Source organism: Tachysurus fulvidraco, chromosome 15, assembly GCF_022655615.1.
Source record: "Tachysurus fulvidraco isolate hzauxx_2018 chromosome 15, HZAU_PFXX_2.0, whole genome shotgun sequence".
In the NCBI taxonomy this organism is placed as follows: domain Eukaryota; kingdom Metazoa; phylum Chordata; class Actinopteri; order Siluriformes; family Bagridae; genus Tachysurus; species Tachysurus fulvidraco.
Window position 1 is genome coordinate 16,470,980 of NC_062532.1, and position 22,267 is coordinate 16,493,246.

Genomic DNA, 22,267 nt, shown 5'->3' on the forward strand with positions numbered 1-22,267 from the left:
TATATATATATATATATATATATATATATAGATAGATAGATAGATAGATAGATAGATAGATAGATAGATAGATAGTTTCTTCCCTCAAGCCATCCGACTCCTTAATAATCAGAACACACACACACACACACACACACACACACACACACACACACACACACACACTCATTCAATATGCATCCATGTCTACAGAACCTACCCATATTAAACCGTTTACATGCTGTTTGTGCACATTCTGTCTTGCACATTCACTCAACTGCTGTTTTGCACACCCCATTTCAATACCTATCCAACTGCAGCTATTACACAAGCGTATATATGTTTACAAGAACCCTCTTAGTTAGAATCCTCTATTTTAGCACAACGTACTGTGTAGTATACAGAATACACAGCGATCGGAGCTATTTTGTGTATTTGTCCAGTAATGTTTTGTACTGTCGTTTTGCACCGTGTTTTGTCTCGCACTGTTTGCACACGATGCACTTTATGTGTCCTTAGTGTTGTTTTATGTAGCAACATGGCCCTGGAGAAATGTTGACTTATTTCATTGTCAGTTATATACGGTTGAACTTTCCACCTGTAAAGTGAATTCTATTTTTGTTATCATTTTATTACACTTCTATCTCAGTATATCTAGATCGTATCGATTCTATTTATTATATGACTTGGACGGTCGATTAAAGCATGTCATAGTGTGTATGTTTGTGTATGTGAGAAATAAAATTTGAATTTGAATCTCTTCCAAGAATGGTATTCTATGACAAAATGTACACCAATAAGAGGTACATTTTATTCTAGACACTAATAATACCTGATTCACACATAAGTAGTGAAGTTCAGTGTATTTATTTTGTTGTACCTTGTGCAGGAATGGACTCCAGGCATCAGGACAACCGGATGGGATGAGAGGAGGAGGAGGAGTGGGAGGAGGTGTGCCGGTGACATTTACTCTCTTACACACATAGGGCATATCTAAATGACACTTTTTATCTGCCCATTCCCCTGAGAGAGAAAAACAAGAGACAGAGTATAAGAGAGATGTGTTATATATATACACACACACACACATATGAGTGTATGTTTAGACTGAGAAACAGATTTTTAGAGAGATCAGGAAAGAAAGTGGGAAAGAGGATGTGCATCATCAGACCTTTAGATGCAGATATGTGGACACACTTGCGGTCTCTAGTGAGGGGACGTGGTTGGCCAAGTCCCCAGGACACGTAGTTGAGCACAGAGTGATCAGACCACCGGAAACGTCCATCGTTCTCAAATGTGTGTAGTCCAATCCACCAGAGATCACTATCAATCCTTGACATCTGGAGGAAGACAAATAAATACATAAACACATAAAGAAAGAGAAAGTTATTTTAGGCTATACTCGAAAAACATTTTTGTGTATTGTAGGATGTTTACACTTGTGTTTACAGTATACCTTTACGACTGTGGAATGTGTGTGTACCTTGCGCAGAGTGCTTGCCAGGAACTGTTTCTCACTGGCAGAATGTATGGAGACGAGTGAGGCGCCAAACCATGAACAGATCCTCTGGGCCTGCCCCCATGTGGTGCGATGCTCAAACAGCTTATACTGAGCTTCCTGGAAATCAACCCAGTCCAGACCAGAGTCTACATACAGGCACACACATCACACACACACACACACACACACACACACACACACACACACACACACACACACACACACACACACACACACAAACACACACACATCACACACACACACACACACACACACACACACACACACACACACACACAAATTTCACATATTTTCCTTTTCTGATTTTTTTTGCTTGACTCACAATGAGTTTGAGAATTTTCCCCTTTAATGCTCTCACACATGTCCTTTGCCATATCACAAATGCACACACACACACACACACACACACACACACAATGCAGTCTCTATATCTGTCAGTCCCAGTGAAGGAGGTGTGGCCTATTTTCCTGTTATTTACAATGAAGGAGGTGTGGCCTCTCTATCCGTCCGGCCCAGTGAAAGGGGTGTGGCCTCTGTACCGATCACATATGAAGGAAGTGGCCTCTATATATCTGTCAGTCCAAGTGAAGTAGGTGTGGCCTCTGTACCTTAGGACCTTTGAGTCCTCAAAACACTTTCACACATAAACTTGAACAATTTTTACAGGAACTTATTCTATTCTTTTCTATTCATTATCATATAGCGTTTATTGTCTTTGAAAAACTAATATACATCTTTAATCCCACACATTTGCACACAAGTATACAGAAACATCTTACACAATAAATAATTACAGACCTTCAGAAGGCCCAGGCTCCACCTCAGCTATCCCTGAATCAAAGAAAACAAACATTTAGATACAGTGTGTGTGTGTGTGTGTGTGTGTGTGTGTGTGTGTGTGTGTGTGTGTGTGTGTGTGTGTGTGTGTGAAGGAGAGAGAACAAAAGAGAGTTTATTGTTAAAAACAACAATACCTTTAGGTATTTTGCAGAGCCAGTCTAGTTCAGAATTGCAATCAGCCTTCACCCAGTTCATATCAGCCACGTTTGCAGCTCCACACAGTGCCGAGCTATACGGACCCCTACCAAAGTTCTGATATGACACCTGATGGACACGTATGAAGAACAGATGTTTCAGTAATCTTACAGGAAGCTGTTTGTGTGTTTGGGCATTACTCATGTGAATACTTATATCACGCTTACATGCTATGTGGGGAATACTGATTTAATAAATATTGACAAATAGAGAGATATGTGTTCCACTTACAGCTGTTCCATCACTCCATGTCCAGCTGTCACTGATTCGGCGAGATATACCTATCCAGAGCCAGTGTTGTTCATGATCCTCTTCCTCTCTGTGAATAGACCCAAACACTGATATAATTCCCAGCCACACAGTGAGAGCTGTGACATGTTGATAAATATGAACCAGTGTCCTTCACAATCCTTCACTAAACACACACTTAAACAAATATTTACCCAAAAGTCTCGTGGAGGATCTGAAACACAAAGGTTTCTTCATCTGGGCTGCCAAAGCTGACTAGTTCAGCACCGTGCCTCTGACAGAACATGTGAGCCTGAATCCATGTGAGCTTCTTCTCTAGGTCACCGGCATGAAAGACCTGAAACACACACACACACACACGCACACAATAGGTTTGAGAAGCAAACCCACAAATGCTGTTAGTACACACACACACACACACACACACGATAGGTTCAAGAAGCAAACCCACAAATGCTGTTAGTACACACACACACACACACACACACCCACACGATAGGTTCAAGAAGCAAACCCACAAATGCTGTTAGTACACACACACACACACACACACACACACACACAATAGGTTCAAGAAGCAAACCCACAAATGCTGTTAGTACACCCACACACACACACACACACCCACACACACACACACGATAGGTTCAAGAAGCAAACCCACAGAGGCTGTTAGTACACACACACACACACACACACACATACACACACACACACAGACACACACACACACACACACCTACAAACCCACACCGACCTTGTAGCAGTAATGCAATGTGCTGGAACTCTTCCAATCAGGGGGGCAGGACCCTGTGAGAGGGGGTGTAGGTTGGGGCTGAGGGGGAATTGGGGAAAATGAAGAGCCCTTGTCCTGTCTGCAGATGTACTTGGAGCGTGCACTTGCACACTCCTTCACCTCCCACAGGCCTGTAGCATGGCCTGTTGCCATGGCTACACATCCACCTTTAAATGGAGCTAAAGAGGTAAAAATATAATAGAAGGACCATGAGAGAGGTACACAAGTTATCAGTATATTATAACAAGACCAGGAGACTCTCCTGATATTTCCAGCAAGGGTACATTCCACACCAGTGTTTATCAAACCTTATTCCTAGTCTGAGGGTATTTGTTGAACCTCAACTGAATTATTTATCAAAATATATTTATAAATTCGGTCGATTTCCTCCCTTCAAAGGATGGGACTTTTTTTTAAGGGAAGAGTTTATGTCTATGTGCATTCAGTAAGCATTGAAGTGCCTCTGTTTTAATCTGGATGCAAAATAATCCAAAAATATTTTGCTATAATAAAATTAGACATGAACAGCTTTGGAATTTTATTTGGATTTTTGTTATTACATTTTCATATTACTTATAAGACTTTTATTATTGACAGTAGTGTAATTATGTTGGCTTTGTAGAAGCCAACATTCTGTTTTCCTATTTAAGCACAGACAAAAATTTATCAAGAGTAACTCCTAGGGCTTTCGGATATGTTGTAGACCCTGGTCTGAAGTTTGTTGCTATTACTTTTCTAAGCGATCCGTGTACCGGTACTTCTGATACTGGGTCTCAAATTGTTTTGTTTTTTCCCATAGACTCTCATTATAAATTTTGGAGGTTTATAACTCAGCAAGCTTTCGAACTATCTACACCAAACTCGGCCGGCTCCTTTAGGGTGATACTCTGAACAAAGATTTAAATTGGTGTACTGACTGCCCTTTCGGTTGTGCAGCAGCCCCGCCCCCAATATATGCAAAAAACTTTTTACAACATGGACATGTGACATATTAAAACACTCAGCACAATGAAGGGAACTGCCTCGCGGGTATTCTAATGACGTCACGTGATGTCACGGTCACGTGAAAACAAAAAACGTTAGCACAACATGGACATGTGGCATATCAAAACACTCAGCCCAAGGAGGAGAATTGTGTCACAGGATTTGGGATGACGTCACATGCTCATCTCCACTTGCCTCCAAATGTTTTGGCACCCTAGCGCTCCATTAGATTTCACAAGTTTAATGTCGACTTGCCTCCAAAAAGCACCGGCCTTTGCAAATACTTGCCTCGTCAAAGTCAACATCAAAGTTCGTTTTCGACAAACTTTACAATTCTAGTTTTAACCAAATATTATATATGACACATAAAATACTTTGTGTATATGAATTATGAGACATGCTAGAGTATTCCTTTAAGGAAGTGGTTGAACCAGCTACTAGTGAGTATTCATGGATGTAAATATTCATGTGGGATTTTAATTCCTGGTCATAAAAAAACTAAACACAAAAAAACAAAACAAATAAAGGTGATTAACACCACAAGCCCAATGGAAATATCCTATAACTAACTGGTGAGTCTGGCCAAAACTGCCTGTCATATTTTTTAAGCATGAAAAGTTACTGAGTGCCAAAGTGACTCATTTGACTGGACAGCAATGGATCTGTGTTTGTTGGACATGCAAAATGGTGTGGACATGGAAAGATTCTGTCTCCATGAGTGTGTGTAATTCCTCTGTGTGTGTGTGTGTGTGTGTGTGTGTGTGTGTGTGTGTGTGTACCTGGCTGATCTCTGTTCCAGTTGGTGTATGTCAGTTGCTCCCCGGTGAGCCAGCGGAAAGGCCCAGTGCTGTTCTGATTATTCAGCCCCAGCCAGAAATGATCGTCTGAACGGCCAAACACCAAGCTGTTCACAAACGCCTGTTCGAACCTACGGTCCAACATAAACATTATTTAGGGGTCTCTCTATACTGTAAGTACATCAAATGGAAAGGAACTCTGGATTAGGGATGTAACCGTAAATACACACAGAATCTGATATAAATAGGAGAGTTTCACACTGTAGCTGGTTGAACCGAAAAAGTGTGCATCAGGACTGGGAGAGAATGGTATGCATGTGAGAAGGAAGTGAGAAAGTGGATATGATATGATATATGATATGATATGACATTTACAGCATTTGGCAAACTCCCTTATCCAGAGCAACGTACAAAAGTGTTTTTAAGTCTCTATCATTGAATACATTAACTCTGCTTCACTAGGTTACAGACTTAACCTGAGTTAACATGAGCCTAAAACACTGTTCAAAGTTCTATTTTATTTATTTATTTATTTTAAATACACACATACAACAAACTGGGGAGAAATTGCTAGTTCAAGTATTTCATGAAAAAGTAGGTCTTCAACTGTCGTTTTGAAGATAGCCAGTGACTCGGTTTTGATATATTTAAAATATATTTTATTTGTTTATCCTCAGTAAGTGCATTTTTAGATTTCGGGAAACAGAACGGAATAAATTTATTAGAAAATTATAATTGAGTGAGTGGGATTAAAAACAAAGCACAATTAGCTTTGAGAGGTTGAGAAACTTACAGAGTCTGAATTCCGATTTTTTTCCCCCCAAGTATTTTCTAAAGGTTCCAGGGGCATAGTGGGGTCATTAAAAAAAAACATGCCTGGTTTAGGCCATGCCCGTTTTCAGAGTAAATCTAAGATACAGATAAAGTGTTCCACCGATAACATCGTACTCTTCGCTTAGTTTATTTTTGCTTAAGAAGCCACCGCTGTACCTGTTGTTGATGACGGCTAATGTTGCATTGTAGCTAGCACACACTCGTCTAGCATTATTGAAAGTTACGGACTCCTCTCCAACCCAGAAACATGCAGGATTGTGCCACTTCCATCCCTGTAGAAAAGTATAAAAAATTAAAAATAAAAAAATAGACTCAGGAGGTTTAAAAAGACAAATATCTCCAGGAGACGGTCATACATTATGTCAGGGACAGGATGTGCATCAAATCCTTGAATAACTTTTCATGCAGATGATCTCACTGAAAATGATTATAAAACTAATTCAAACAGATAGGAACGACACAGAATTGGTTTACTCTACACACAACTAACACAAATTCAAGTCAGGCTTGAGTCATGCATTTGATGCCTTTTAGTTTAACAGCCATGATTTATGACTCGTGCATCATGAAGCAGAAAGACTCAAAGTTTCCCCCAGTTGGTGGTGGGGGAGTGTGTTAGAGTTTCTGTGTCTTGCCACTTTTCTCTGTGACATTTGGCCAAATGTATATAATATATCATGCCATGTGTAGCTGCATTACATTTTAATTATGTCAATGTAAATGACTGGATATCTGTCTTAGGGGTCCACTTATTTCCATGAATCGAAAACGCAATAAAGAAGTTTCCATTATTATGTATATAACATCCTACAGATATATTTTAAATGTTGAAATGGTTTTAATTTGATCCATGGCTGGGAGTCATAACACACAACATACTGTTTTCTCATGCTTGCAGAACAAATTGAATGATACCGTGACCCTGTAGTAGCCTCTGGCCTTTAAACTACTGACAGGAGTCTTATGGTTAGAAGTTCAGCAATTCCACAGGGTCAGAAAGATGGAATGAAGACACACTCATACAAATAGAATGCTTTAGCCAATAAAATTAATGCATTAAATTATTTTATGAGCCAGGCATTTTCAACATGACAAGATTTAAATGAAGTATTGAGGGAATATTCGAATAGTCGAAGAGTAGACAGAATAGAAGAAGAAAGGATATGAGGGAGAAATATGAGAGAGGAATGAGGTCAGAGAAAATAAATAGGTTTAGCAGATGTATGAAAATATTTCCAGCTTTGTGTGTGTGTGTTTGACCTCCTCACCACTGCATGTGGTTGTGTGTTAGGAGACTGGAAGCATTTTGTGTGTGTGTGTGTGTGTGTGTGTGTGTGTGTGTGTGTGTGTGTGTGTGTGTGTGTGTGTGTGTGTGTGTGTGTGAGGCTGACTACAGTATTTACAATATGTCTTTAGCACATTTGTGCTGACTGACTACATCTGGAGTTTCAGCAGTATGACGCAGCACAAGCTTTGAAAAGATCCTTTATTTCAGCAAAAAGAGGCCGAATGTGAGAGAAAGACAGAGAAAGAGAAGCTCTTGAATGGAAGAATGAAGAATGAAGTGATATAGAGTCTCGTGAAAGATAAAGAAGTTTGTGGTACCTGTCTGCACCCGTGGTCTTGGATCGGTCCATCTATCTTCTGAGCTGTTTTTTTACAGATGGAAGGTAAAGAGGAATTGCAGGGGTTATCATTCCAGCGGCCTTCCTAAATCCACACACACACACACACACACACACACACACACACACACACACACACACACACACACACACACACACACACACACACACACAAACAAAGGAGTTAGACAAGAACACTCACAAGCTAAAACCTCACATTTTTACACAATTTACAGTAAATACCTTTATGCCACGTAGCATTACCAAGCATCAGCAAACACGCCTGTAGAGTTCTAAATGCTCTTCAAAACCCTTACGGCCTTTTTATATAATATACTGTTTCATCATGGGTTTGGCTAAACTAAGCAATCTGTTGTCCCAGAAGTAGCCTTTGTCTTTTGAACTGACTAAAACCCTTAACAAGAGGCATCTGTTGTGCAATTTGTCCATCACTGTAATACAGCCAACTGCCCTCAGTGTGCACTCACAGCCACTGATGCTCCACTCAAGAGCTTTATGAACATGAATACTTGTATTTTCGACCGACTCTATCTAAATCATATGTATTATACTCTCAGTGCACTCTGTGTTGAAATACACTCGATAATAAAGATTTCTACAGAGGTTTCATGAAGACGCATTTCTCTATAAAGCACATTTATAAACCATTTTGTTTCATATTACGCACACACTGTAAAAACAGGACTCTAATTAAACAGGACTCTCTTCTTACACTGGATTCTCTTATTCACCACAAACACAGTTATGTATGAGTATAAATGCTTTGTGTAACGTTTTATTTCTATATTTTAGGTTTCACTTTGTTTCCTTGTCTTATGATTTGTGATTAGTCTTCTATTTAAAGGCCTTGTCCTTAATAACTGCTTTGGCCTTACCGTTAATTTCTGCTTACTTGTTTTTTTTTCCATGATTCGTAAAAAGTAAATTAAGAAAATGAGTGAAAATTGTCCGTAGTGTGTGAGTGAATGAGAGTGTGTGTGTGCCCTGCGATGGGTTGGCACTCCGTCCAGGGTGTATCCTGCCTTGATGCCCAATGACGCCCGAGAGAGAGGCACAGGCTCCCCGTGACCCGAGAAGTTCGGATAAGCGGTAGGAAATGAATGAATGAATGAATGAATGAATATCAGCACACGATCAATTATTACTTTGGGTTCAGGGGGGTGCTTGAAAAAAAGTGATGAGACAAATCAAAATTTAAAATGAACCAATTTTGGGGGTTTTGGATACCTAATGTTTATTGTTTTTGTAATGTTTAAACATGTTCCTTCACACTGTTGTTACATTTTACTTAAAGAAATGTCAACACAAACACTTCCATTACGCTAGTCTTAACCTTCCTGCTAACTTCGCGTAAGCAAACTGCTATAAACATTGTGAAGCAACAACACTGGAAATTTATGATTCTGAATGGTCAGAAGCTGTTTACTAATTTTCTATTAGCAAGACTCGAACAGTGGTTCGAGTACAAACTTTATGTTCATGTATCCAATCTCATATGTTCATTTATTTAAACAGGGACTTGTATTTTGGATGCTAACGATAAACAGAGCATAATTGTTGAGATTCTGAAGTTCTTTAAAGAAGATTACAGAGTATGTTTTGAATGACTCGGCACTACCAGGTAAAGTTTAAACTTTCTTAATGACACTCACAGGACCCCACATGATGACACAGTCCTCCTGTGTGTTCAGAAAGTTGTTGGGCTCAAATGGGTGCCAGTAGGTGAAGATAACAGGAGTATGGTCAGTCCACACAAAATTCATCTGCATCATGGTATCATGCAGTCCGATCCACACCTCTTCTACATCTGCCAAGTCAAAAAATATACAGTAGACTTATTCAGTGCACCTAAATAATTAGTGTTAATATGTGTGTATGTTTTTGCACCTCTTTTCATGTGCATATTAATAAACTCCAGCTCCGGGAGTGTGTGGATGCTGACTAAGTGGGCGTCCATCTTCTGGCAGTTTTTTTCGGCATAATTCCAGTCCAGCTTTTCTGAGTTCAGTCGGTAGCAGCCAGCCTGGAAATTCTGCCAGCCGATATCACACTGGTACCCCCCATCGTCTGTCCAGGAGTCTAAAAATGGGCATGCATGGAGTAGAATACAGTCAGAAAAAAGCAAGCGACGCAACAAAAAAAATGTTTGCCTTATCACCTAGAGATTACAATTTTAAATCCGGATACCAAAGTCAGTATTTGTGCTCTCAGGCCAAATGTCAATCTCTAATATCAATCACAGCTACACTATTCAATCAAGGGCATCTGTGGGCTCATGGGTGCGAAATTGGGTGAATTGAGAGCTTTACTCTGAATGTGTTCATAAGGATGAAGTGCGTGCCTTCGCCCTCCCTGGTTGGCTGTCGTTAGCAGCCTAATAGGTGGAAATCGGTCATGGAAAAATTAGGGAGAACGTTTTTAAAAAGTACATAGACATACACACCTGTGGTGAACGGGTCGAGGGTGGCATTGGGCCGTTTCTTGCATATGTAAGGCAGTGCCATGGAGCAGTCTCTGTTCTGCCAGCGCCCTGAGCTCTCGGTACGGATCACACCACAATTCTGCTCATCCTCGTGGTTTGGCTGATCTACAACATATACACACAAACACTGAGTCAGTTCTGCCAGTTCTGACTTTTACCTATAAACAGGCAGAGATTCATGCCAGTCCATTGAAGTCAAAGTGAATCAAAATTGGCTTAGAAATTCCCAGGAATTAGTAAAAGAATCGTGCCATTGTTCCACTTTAGAGACGTGTATTAGCATGTGTATTAATGTGTGTGGCTTTGTGGGCGTGATTTGCTCACCTGTCTCCCAGTTGAGATATTTGAGAGGAGCAGTGTCGGACCACTGCCAGCCTCCGTTGAGGTCCAGATCATTCAGACCCAACCACAGAGTGGAGCTGTAACCAGTAAGGAAACCTGCACATGTACAACAAAAAATATATTTATATACAGTATTTAGGTATTGCTTAACATATGACTTTGTGTTTTTTTTTTTTGTTAAATATTTATTAAACATTTAAGGCAGAGATATTCACCTAAAATAACTACATAAATAAAGGCCCAGTTAAAATGTGTTGCTTACAAAGCACTAGATATGTTTTATAAAGTGATTATAAAAAAATTCCTGTCTCTAACTGAGGACTGTATGGTCAAAAAGTGAAAGTGTGTAAGCAGGAAAGTCATTGTTGTTCTCAGCTGGTCACTGATGGGAGAATTGAGTACAAAACTGTTCATGGCAATTGCAGTAATAAGCCATCGTCATTGTTTCTAAGCGTAACCATCCACAGCAATCTCATGTGTCTGCAAGCTGTCCATATGATAACATGACTAACACGGATGAATGGTGACGCCAGTTACTTTTAATGCTTTAAATGATTGTAGTGAGTTTAGTGGGTTATAAACATGAAAATGTCTTTGCTTATTTCGTTGTTCTCACAGTGGTGTTTCACATGACCAATTTTGACTGGCATTATGAGCTATGGACTATGGCAGGGGTGGCCAACCCACGGCTCCCGAGCCACATGCGGCTCTTACGTTCATATCGAAGTTTGTGTTTGTGTCTTTTTATTGTGCGTGTTTGCTTCACTTGAGTTCAATACGGTATTTTCGTCAAAGTTCGCTCTCAAAATGGCAGGGAAAAAAAGGTTATGTTCAAGTGTGCCCATGTGTATGATGTGGCTCTTTGCGGTAACACAGTAAAAAATGTGGCTCTTGGTCTCTGACTGGTTGGCCACTCCTGGACTATGGCCTATGGGGCAGTGCTAACTCAAGCGGTTAAGGCTCTGGATTGTTGATCGAAGGATCGGGATTCAAGCCCCAGCACTGTCAAGCTGCCACTGTTGGGCTCTTGAGCAAGGACCTTAACCCTCTCTGCTATAGGGGTGCTGTATCATGGCTGACCCTATACTCTGACCCCAACCTCTAAAGTTGGGACACTGTGCTGTAATGTATATGTGACAAAAATTAAGGCTTCTATTCTATTATTTAATACATGTCTATTTTGACATGGATTACTTCTTTGTCCATATCCTAGAACAAACATCAGTCCTGGAAATTGCAGTAGAAATGAAAATCTTCCCAAGGTACCTGAATCCTGAAAAGGTTTCTGAAATTGTACCATGCCTTCATTATCAATATCATACCCCCGTTCTTCCCTCTCTTTCTCCTTCCCTCTCCCTCACCATTGATGTAGCTCTGCTCCTCCACCTTGGTGATGCTCAGCAGTTCTGCCCCCTGCTGTTTGCAGCTGGTGCGAGCCTCCTCCCAAGAGAGTGTGGCCTGGAAATTAAACTGGTAGCAGTTATCCATCAGAGAGTCTGTGTCCCAGAATGTCTCACAGTCTGCACCTAGAGAGACAGAGAGAAAGAGACAGACAAAACATAAATGAAAAGTCCAAACTGGGCCAAACTACTGAAATGCCAGTGTTGTTAGAAACAATAGTTAGAATGAAAGACATCCTGGATGCAGAGAGAGAGAGAGCGAGAGAGAGCGAGAGAGAGAGAGAGAGAGAGAGAGAGAGAGAGAGAGAGAGAGAGAGAGAGAGAGAGAGAGAGAGAGAGAGAGAGAACTTTACTAAGCACCAAATACTTATGACCACAAAGGGTTTTAACATTTTACATTAACATTAAGGTTTAAAATTTTTCAGCTACATCTTGTGATTACATTTACATTGCTTGATTGCACAATTATTGTCAATTTTGCTATATGGACTTTAAGAAACACAATTTCAATCTTCTGTATGTCCTCTATCTCAGTCCTACAGTGCAGAAACAGAAACAAAAAAACGTATATATACAAAATATATATATATACACACACACACACATGTTTACATACTAGCTATCAAACATTTGTCTTTTCAGATGAATGCCATTTCATTTGTTTCCACCTTGAGATGATTATAAGTCCAACCTTGTCTCTGCAACGATCAAAGTCATCTTTACTGAAGCCTTTTACATGATGAGAACTTGCCAAATGTGAAAATCTGGACACTCTTTTTACAGAATACTTTTCTGTAAGAAGATTATTTTTACTCTTTATTAAATAACACATTTCTTAAATGTGTTTTTTATTAGCCATGGGTTATGTGAAGCATCTAGCAAAGAAGTTCTTGTGAATTAGTTGTTACTATAGAAACAGTGATGTATTAGAATGATAGCATTAATATAAACTTGTTATTTTTCTTCTTACTCTCAGAGCTGTAAATCCTGATCGCTCATATCCAAGGATTTCATAATGTAAAATATTACAAAATGAATCACATCACAAGCAGAGTGCACTCACTCTTAACAGGACAGAATCCCCAGCGTTCGTCTTTGCCGTAGTCGTGTGTGGTGGCGCACCAGAGATGGCCGTCCTCTCTCCCCACACTGGTGCAGCTGTGGAACCAGTGTCCATCATATAGAAAAGGCAGGTAACACGGGTGTCCATGAGAGTTTCCCTGGATGGTGTAGATTTCTGTAATGAGAGGAGACATTAATAATCATATGGCAAAAGAAATCCCAGTATGCATTAGGGCTAATGAACGTTTCTTGTTTTCCAGTCTGTAATCTTTTGTTTTAGTTGGTAAATTGCCCAAATACACGTCAACAGTTGCTGCAACAGCAGCAAATGGAAATTATTACACACTTTGAGTATAAACACTGCTAACAGAATACACCAGTAAAAAAAATAATTACACTGTGAAAGACTTACAAACTTCTATTCTGCTCTTTCCAAAAAGGACTCGTGTCTGTACGTGTTTGCTAAACAGTGTCACATCCATTTTTTTCTTAATTTCTCAAGCTGTGTTTCAAATTAGAAAGCATCACCTGATAGTACTATTTTATAATTAAAGGTGAAGCTAGTTACTTTTAACAAAGACAACCTCAAAATAATAAATAAATAAATAGATAAATCAAATAAATCCAGCGTCTCTGTTTAGTATTCTCAATAAAATTATTACCTCAGAAAGATATTTAGTTTATAACATTTGAATCATACTATAAAGTTGGAGATTTCTGCATGATTGACAGGTAAGAAGAGATGCCTCTTTCGTCTGTGCGGTTGGACTTATCATTTGAATTTCATCTTGGGCATCTTGTCTCTGACTTGATAATATTTTTAATATCCAATATGCAAATATTTTAGCACTGTTTTACTATATGCCATTTGTACTATATATTCACAGCTTTCTCAAACTTGGGAAAAAGAGATAAAATGAACTACTCTGATGTTGCACTAAAGGTATTTGTAGTTTTCATGAGCAATCGAATACACACAATTAGGCTTTGTACAAGCATGTTTAAAAAAAATGCAGGCATATGGCCAGCTAAATTATGCAGGTTGAAATGCCTTTGAAGAATTCATGAAATATTTAACCAAAAAAAAAAATCACTTTTATTTATTAATAAAACTCAAAAAACACATTTGAACATTCAGTACGAGTGAATATCAAGTAGACACGTTTTCTTTCCTCAGTACAGGTAAACATGTCAGAATTGTTGTTTTGTGGTAATTAAACACACTCCAGGTGAGTAACATGAATATTAGACTGGAAACGAATACATTGGAACGTTCCTTTTAAAACCCAGGGGCAGACATTACAAATTTCACAGTGCCTTCACACACAGACAGAGGCACACACATGCCAATACAAATATACCAGTGACTAAACTAGGTGGCATCTCCTTCTCAGTTTTGAAAACGCTCCAATTCGTTCCACCCGCCTTGCCACGAACCAGACAACAGGAATCACAGGACAGAACTGAACGAAGAATTCGGTTTTTCTGTGAGTTTCATGCCAGTTGACAGAAAGCTGAGACAGAACAGTGCAATGAAACACAGAAGCCCTAAAATTAAAAGCCCGTCTGCAATTAAATCTCATTGTCATCGTCTCTCGTCTCAGCGAGAACCTTCGAGTGCTTCAGTTTTTTTTTTTTATTTTATACTCTGCACGGCTATAATTTTCACTGTGTGCTGCGATGAAAGATGTAATTCTGAAATAATCATGGTTGTGATGAAACTGTCCCAAATGAATCACTAAAAGCACTAAAAACATCTTTACAGCTATTAAAATAACACAAGACGTTCCAAATGTCCATGCAAAGAATGAACTACTACAGAGAAAGCTGTACTACATCCTGACTCTACGTTCCCACATTCGAGAGAAGCATCTACCTTAACAAAAGCTACAGTATGTGTATGGATTTAATTCACTTTCATTTGACTCAGATGAACTGTTATAAAATGAATTTAAAACCATGAGGCTGTTGGCTTTAAATGACTTTGATTGAGGTTTTATTCCTCTTGTATGCTACACAAAATAACACTGGCTGTTACAAGGATCTGACACAGATGACTCCTTCCAAAAATGCTGAATAAACGTCTTAATATATACCTGTGCATCCAATCTATTGCTGAGTTGCTCTCATTTGATCTAATCTAATCTAATCTAATCTAATCTAATCTAATCTAATCTAATCTATTAGGCACAGTGGTTTAGTAGTTAGTATGTTTTGACATACACCTCAGGGATGAGGGGTTTAATTTTATCTCTCCTCTCTGTGCATGTGATGTTTGCTTGTACTTTCTCTTATGTGGTTTCTTGGTGTAACTATGGTTTCCTTCCCAGTCCAACTGGCATGAATTGTCTAATGTGTGTGTGTGTGTGTGTGTGTGTGTGTGTGTGTGTGTGTGTGTGTGTGTCTGTGTAGTACAGTACAGAAAAAGATGGATATTATAGTATGATATCATTTAAAATTTATATTTTGAATTTATATCTTTCTGTAATGCTGTTTTATGACAATGCCCATTGTTATAAGAGCTCTACAAATAAAACTGTATTGAATAATGTGATATAAAAAAAGATTCCAGTGCATTAAAAGACCATAATGATAACTATGCACATAATGCTAAAATTACATACGATTAGGGTGGCGCTGTGCTATTTGTGCTATATAGTACTCTATGGGCTATATCTGGTTAGGTAATTATAGTGAGAAATATTTATGCACATCAGATGTAATGAGAAATTGATAGTGAAATTGCACACATTGATATTCAGATCTCAAAATGATCATGTTATATGAATGATGCACATGCTGGATTGCTAAAGGCAAAATGAAGTTTTAATTTTCTGTCACCATCAACACATTTCACCCTGAAATTCATCCTGATCTGCATCATTTGCAGATTGTGATCACGCTGTTTTCCCTGAAGCATTTAAAACTAACGATACCTAAAAAAAATTAGACCAGAGATGTTCATCTCCTCTGGCTCCCACGCTGCTGCTAGCGATGAACTGGATCAAACTGGATCGAACTGAATTCGACTTATTTTTAAAATGCACATAATGTCTTTTAATTGACTTCTGGGGTTAAAGGGCCAGTGGGGTTTCCACTCAGTACAAGTGATAAAAAAAATGCAGTTAGGTCGAGTATTTTAAGGGGAAAAGGGCAAGCAAAATTTGAACTGAAGCTGTTACAATGACCCATGTATCAATAATGTCAAAAGTCTTAATGACCCAAACAGAAATGAACTGTGCTGTTCTGCTGTTTACAATCTCAATGCGATCTCTTAGATGGCTGCTTCTCTGGTACGCAGCCAAACCTGCCCTTTGGTTAAAAATCTGCCAGCATGAAATATATCCTGTACAAATATACAGAGAGAGTTAAAGAGGCTTAGTAACTCGTTTGGCAAACCACAAGCCACATTTTTATACATAAGTCATTATACATTTGCCCCAAAACACACTATTGTTATGGTGCATATCTTGCTGCTGGTAAATAAAGTGTACAAGACACAAAGAAATCTAAGCTACATTTGTGAATTTTACTTATTTATAAAACTGTGGTTGTTATTGTGAATTAAAAATAAATTGGCTACTTTTAAATAAATCACTAAGAAGTAATGAAGTAACTGAGATACTGAAATCTTACTTTTGTTTAACTGTGATAAATGGGAGCTAGTTTCTAATTAGTTAAATAAAGGAATAGCTAATTGGTATGGCAGGAGGATCAGAAACATGGCATCAACTACAATAACATACTTTAAAGGTTTATTTTATACTTTATACTTATACTTTATACTTATACTTTAAAATGAATATTTTAAGCTTGCCTTTTTCACAATGCTAACCTGGTGTCAAAATCGCTGTTGCCCACTAGCTACAGTGCCTTGGATATGTGTACATAACCATAAATATTTGGCCTCAGCAAAAAGGTCTGCTCTCCAAATTGAAGCTTGGTGGTGGTCGATTTGTGTTGTGGGGCTGCTTTTTATCAGCAGGGACTAGAAAACTGGTCAGTGTCATTGACCCAAATGCAAGGTTATCCTAGAAACCTTTGCAAGAGACTTGATTTACCGTCCAACAACCATAAGCATACTGCCAAAACTACTCTTAAATCCAAACATGTTGGAATGGTACAATCAAAGTCTAGACCTAAATCTGTCTGAGAATCTGTAGCAAGACTCAAAAATTGATGCTCACCAACATTCTTCATCCTGTCTGACACAACTGTGGTTTTGGGAAGAAGAATTGGAAACAAAATCAGGATCCAGATGTGCAAACACATATCCTAGAAGACTTGCAGCCAAAGGTGGATCTACCAAGTACTGACCCATCAGTACACCTGCTCTGTTGTTAATAGCTTGCCATAACCTCTATGTCATAATAAAGCACATTCAAATGATATATATTGTGTAAATCAAATGGGGAAAAATGTCTAGTTATAGATTGCACTATACTTTCTAGGCTCTAAGTAAATTAGTCTGATGAGTCTCTATTCTATTAACCAGAGATAATAGGTCAAGTGAACTTTAACTAAGTTGCAGAGAAGAACACAGCAGAGTCCTGTGGAATATTAAACTTCTTTATTCAATACACTTGCAAGTGTGAAGTCAGTCTGTCCCGACCTAAGTCTGAACAGAGTGAGTTAGTTGGGTGTAAGGCAGTAGTCTATTTATACATGGCGCTAAGCAAAAGGTTCGTGATTCTGTGTGTGTGTGTGTGTGTGTGTGTGTGTGTGTGTGTGTGTGTGTGTGTGTGTGTGCGCGTCTTCCACTGTGCGCGACTTCCTCTGATCTTGTCGTTGCACAAGCAGTGCAACGGTCGCGCCGGTAGTCTCCGTTATTTCCACGTACGTAGTGTGCAACTGGAAACATTCATTCATTCATTTTCTACCAACCGGAGTGCCAACCCATCACAGGGCACACACACTCACACACTCACACACTACAGACAATTTAGAGATGCCAATCAACCTACCATGCATGTCTTTGAACTGGGGGAGGAAACCGGAGTACCCGGAGGAAACCCCAGAGGCACGGGGAGAACATGCAAACTCCATACACACACAAGGCGGAGGCGGGAATCGAACCCAACCCTGGAGGTGTGAGGCGAACGTGCTAACCACTAAGCCATCGTGCCCCCCCAAATGGAAACAGTTCATGTTATTTTTTCTGAATGTTCAATGTTCATTTTTGTTATTCACAACATTATCTATTACAAGTCTCATATACACCCGAGCAAGGGCTGAGAAGGTCTTACCACGATATGTTTTGGCACAAAGGTCCTGCTCGTCACCGTAAAGTCTCCACCGTGTGCTTCCAGCTACTGGAGAGGTCCGAGCAGCTAAGACATTGCGGTCATCTCTAGGTGGGTTCGGATTTGGCAAATAGGTGCTGAGGTCATCCAGGAACTTGCTGCAGCTCCACGACCACCGGACCAAAGTGGGTTCGCGGTCACACCGGTACACGCTGAGTCGAGGCAAAACACTTGTGGCGTTCCCATTTCCCATCCTGACGCCCAGACAGAGGGAGGAGCCTATGTTAAAGAGACGATTCCGGGTGACCCACTTCCAGAGTTGAGTGTCACTATCACAGGATGTTGTAAGGTAGAGCGCATGGTCTCGAACGGCCAAACAGCCCCGCACCCCCTCATGGAAAAAGGCAAACGTGTCAGAGTCGGACTCATGTGCTAAGAAGGGAGACAGGAGGAGAGTGCATTAATTAGTGCACTAAAAAGCCAATAGAAAATCGTTATTTGGAAAAAGAAAGACAATCAATACACACATAGAATGTACATGTACATAGAAACTATAACTGGTTCAAATATGCATTTTCTCTTTGTTCTGTGTTTGAATTGGAACTCGATTCACTACGAGTGTTTCCACATGTCACATTCAAACTATGAATTCAATGTCATCGTGTGTGTTTGTCAGAGTGTGTGTGTGTGTGTGTGTGTGTGTGTGTGTGTGTGTGTGTGTGTGTGTGTGTTTGTGTGTGTGTGTGTGTTTCTATCAAAAAAAATAACTTTGCTATGCCCTGAAGTGGCCTTTTTCAGTGGAAGATTTTATGCTCAGCGTTTACCCGCTCATGCTCTTATGCAATGGAATGTGTCACATTACTGCCATTAAAATAAACTGAAACATATCAATAATGAAGTCAACATTTTTTCGGAATGAGTATGAGACTTTTCTGCTTTCTGATACTGATACCAAAATAAGTAACCTACATATTATTAATTATTCAAGGTCTAAATATTTTATTTAGCTCTATTTATGATTCCCTGGATTACACATAGGCCACGATAAGTGTACGTGAGCGTCTCCACACACATACAGTATGCTACTGTTCTTTGTAATGTTAGCACGTTGATTACATTAGCTAGCTAGATTAGATCACATTGGATCGACACAGTGATTTGTTTCACTTTGAAAATTTTCTTATGTACATCTTATAGACTTTCAAAAACAATATACTGGATAAGAGCTTTATTTTTGTGGGGTTTTTTCCCCACCTAGCCAGTATGTGCAGGTTCAGCTAACAATGTACTCCTCATGCTGTGCAGTGTGTTTAAGGTAGGAGGATGCTGTAGTTCGTCCTCTTGATATTTTCACAGAGCACATGTTGCAGTCTGCTTTAAATAGTTTGTCCTAATTAATCATGAAATCCTTCTAGATTGCTGTCATTTTTCTAGTGCGATAACATACAAAGCTGTATGTCACATCATGTTATGTTGTACAAGACAGTAGTGAGAGCAGCTCTGCTGTATGGCTTAGAGACTGTAGCAGTGAGGAAAAGACATGAGGCAGAGATGAGGATGTTGAAGATGTCTTTAGGAGTGATGAGGATGGACAAGATTAGGAACGAGCACAACAGCTCAGGTTGGCTGTTTTGGGGACAAAGACAGAGAAGATAGATTGAGATGGTTTGGACATGTACAGAGGAGGGAGATGGTTATATCGGTAGAAGGATGTTGGAGATGGAGCTGCAGGTAAGAGGTCAAGAGGAAGGCCAAAGAGGGGATATATAGATGTATTAAATGAGGACATAAAGGTAATTGGTGTGAGAGTAGAGGATGCCAAGGATAGAGTTAGGTGGAAACAGACCGTGTGGTGACCCCAACAGGAAAAGTCAAAAGTAGAAGAAAAAGAAGATATTTGTATGAGAGAATTTTAGTGTAGCATATTATTCTTATTTTTTTATTAAGAGTAAATGAGCACAATATCAGATACAATACAAGAATCAATTCTCAGAACAATATAAGTATCAGTGTCAGATATAGTATCGGTATCAATGCTTTTCTAAAAAAATTCTTAATAACGTAACCCATAGAATAAGAATCAAAAGATATTTCATTTGCATAGAAAACCACACTGTTTCTTTCCACCAGCCATGTAAATGTATGATAATCCAACCAATAACGAGCCAAATGAAAAAAAAAGGAAGAAAGGTAGTAAAGGAAAGAGCGGCAGTAATGGAAATGTGAATATCTAGAGCTGCACTGAGAGCAGAGGAAAAAGGGAATGCTTTGAGCCAACCCCAACAGCCACTAAAAAAGCTAGCGTATTTTTTTCTCATCCCTCCATCGTACTTTACTTTTACTCTTTCCTCATCTTATTTCCTCCTGAGAATGTGACACAAGGAGTACAGACAATACAAGAAAGCCTTACAACAGAGCAATAGAAATGTTGGGTATAGGATAAAAAAGGATAAATAATGCTGATTGAAAAAAGGGCAAAAAAAGGAAGAAAAACAGACCGTCAGAGAAGCTACAAAAACACAGCTGTTATTCAAATATGTGGGCAAGTGAGGAAAAAATGAAATGAGCTGCAAAAGGAGGACGGAGTGAGTGAGGGTCACCAACCCAAAACCAAACAGAGGCTTTGTTACTGGCCCAAGTGCCTGGAGAGGGGGAGAGAGAGAGAGAGAGAGAGAGAGAGAGAGAGAGAGAGAGAGAGAGAGAGAGAGAGACAGACAGACAGACAGACAGACAGACAGACAGACAGACAGACAGACAGACAGAGGGGGGCTTTTTAATTATTTATTTACACAATAGATTAGTAGATTGGCTGGTATTTATTTACACCATAGAGGAATAGATTATTAAAGATTTGCTTCAATGCAAAGAAACTTATACATTAGTCCTTTGCTGATGACAGATTTGGGATAATGAATGTAATAAATAAATAAATACAGTAGTCAATAACTACTATGAATCTCTCAGTAACCACAATGAAACTAAGAACATAAAACTTTCGCTCCCTGCAATGTGATTGGTGAGTAGTTCAACTATCCGAAATGATTTTCACATCATCCAAGCAACCATAAGTGTATGCAATTACAGTGATACCTCGAGATACGAGCATCCGAGCCTACGCCGCCGAAACAAAGATCCCCAACAACCACGTGTGAGATACGAACATCCGAGCCGCCGCCGCCGAACAAAGACCCACAACAACAACTTTCTCAATTTATTGAAAAGAAACACCCAGAAAAAGTTGCAACTGGTCGTGCATCAGCGTTGTTTAATGACACTTGCCTTACACAGTTCCGAAACATTTTAAAAGGGAGGAAGAAATAAACCTTCTTGGACAGGCAAAAACGACCGGCAGATGTTAGTGAGGAAAGAGTGACAAAAAAGGCAAAAACAAGTGAAGAGAAAAGTGATGAAGAAAATTAAGCAAAATGAATGTAAAGAAAACAGAAATTGTAGCAATTTAATTCAGTTAAGAGAATTTCAGTTAAGTTCGTTAATTTTTTTTAAGTTCCACTTAAGTGTAAAGTAGCATTAAGAGTGTACAGTAGCGAGTAAGTGAACGAAAGTGAAAGTGTACGTACAAGACAAAATTCCTTCTAACTCCTGTTTACTCCTTCCTCAACCTCCGTGCGCATCTTCCGTTAGCTCAAGTCGTCTGATCTCCATGGTAAATAATACACTTTATAGTAAAACCAGTTGTTTTTTTTAACATTCTCTTTTATTACTGTACGTTTTTATACTATATTTGGCATTTATAAATACAGGTACTGTACATTTTTCATATTCAAAACGTATGAACAAAACAACTGGAGTGGAAATTTGTGAGCTGGAACGGATTAAGGGGATTTCAATTCATTTAAATGGGGAAAATCTTGCTTTGAGATACAAGCAAATTGAGA

General features: G+C 39.2%; 1 protein-coding gene across 2 annotated transcripts in view; it reads right to left on the reverse strand.

Moving 5' to 3' along the window:
* Window positions 1-22,267, reverse strand: part of mrc2 (mannose receptor, C type 2) — a 39,811-nt gene that overhangs the window by 9,105 nt on the left and 8,439 nt on the right. For both annotated transcript variants that reach the window (XM_027138963.2, XM_027138964.2), the window contains exons 2-19: window positions 18,375-18,803; window positions 13,130-13,303; window positions 12,028-12,192; window positions 10,649-10,762; window positions 10,286-10,429; window positions 9,730-9,921; window positions 9,495-9,649; window positions 7,802-7,906; window positions 6,353-6,468; window positions 5,345-5,493; window positions 3,543-3,760; window positions 2,980-3,122; window positions 2,768-2,855; window positions 2,476-2,605; window positions 2,300-2,332; window positions 1,463-1,626; window positions 1,151-1,319; window positions 860-1,002 (exon numbers count right to left, since the gene is read on the reverse strand). In XM_027138963.2, the coding sequence (XP_026994764.1) occupies window positions 860-1,002; window positions 1,151-1,319; window positions 1,463-1,626; window positions 2,300-2,332; window positions 2,476-2,605; window positions 2,768-2,855; window positions 2,980-3,122; window positions 3,543-3,760; window positions 5,345-5,493; window positions 6,353-6,468; window positions 7,802-7,906; window positions 9,495-9,649; window positions 9,730-9,921; window positions 10,286-10,429; window positions 10,649-10,762; window positions 12,028-12,192; window positions 13,130-13,303; window positions 18,375-18,803 (2,831 nt within the window). The remainder of the gene's footprint in view (window positions 1-859; window positions 1,003-1,150; window positions 1,320-1,462; window positions 1,627-2,299; window positions 2,333-2,475; window positions 2,606-2,767; window positions 2,856-2,979; window positions 3,123-3,542; window positions 3,761-5,344; window positions 5,494-6,352; window positions 6,469-7,801; window positions 7,907-9,494; window positions 9,650-9,729; window positions 9,922-10,285; window positions 10,430-10,648; window positions 10,763-12,027; window positions 12,193-13,129; window positions 13,304-18,374; window positions 18,804-22,267) is intronic.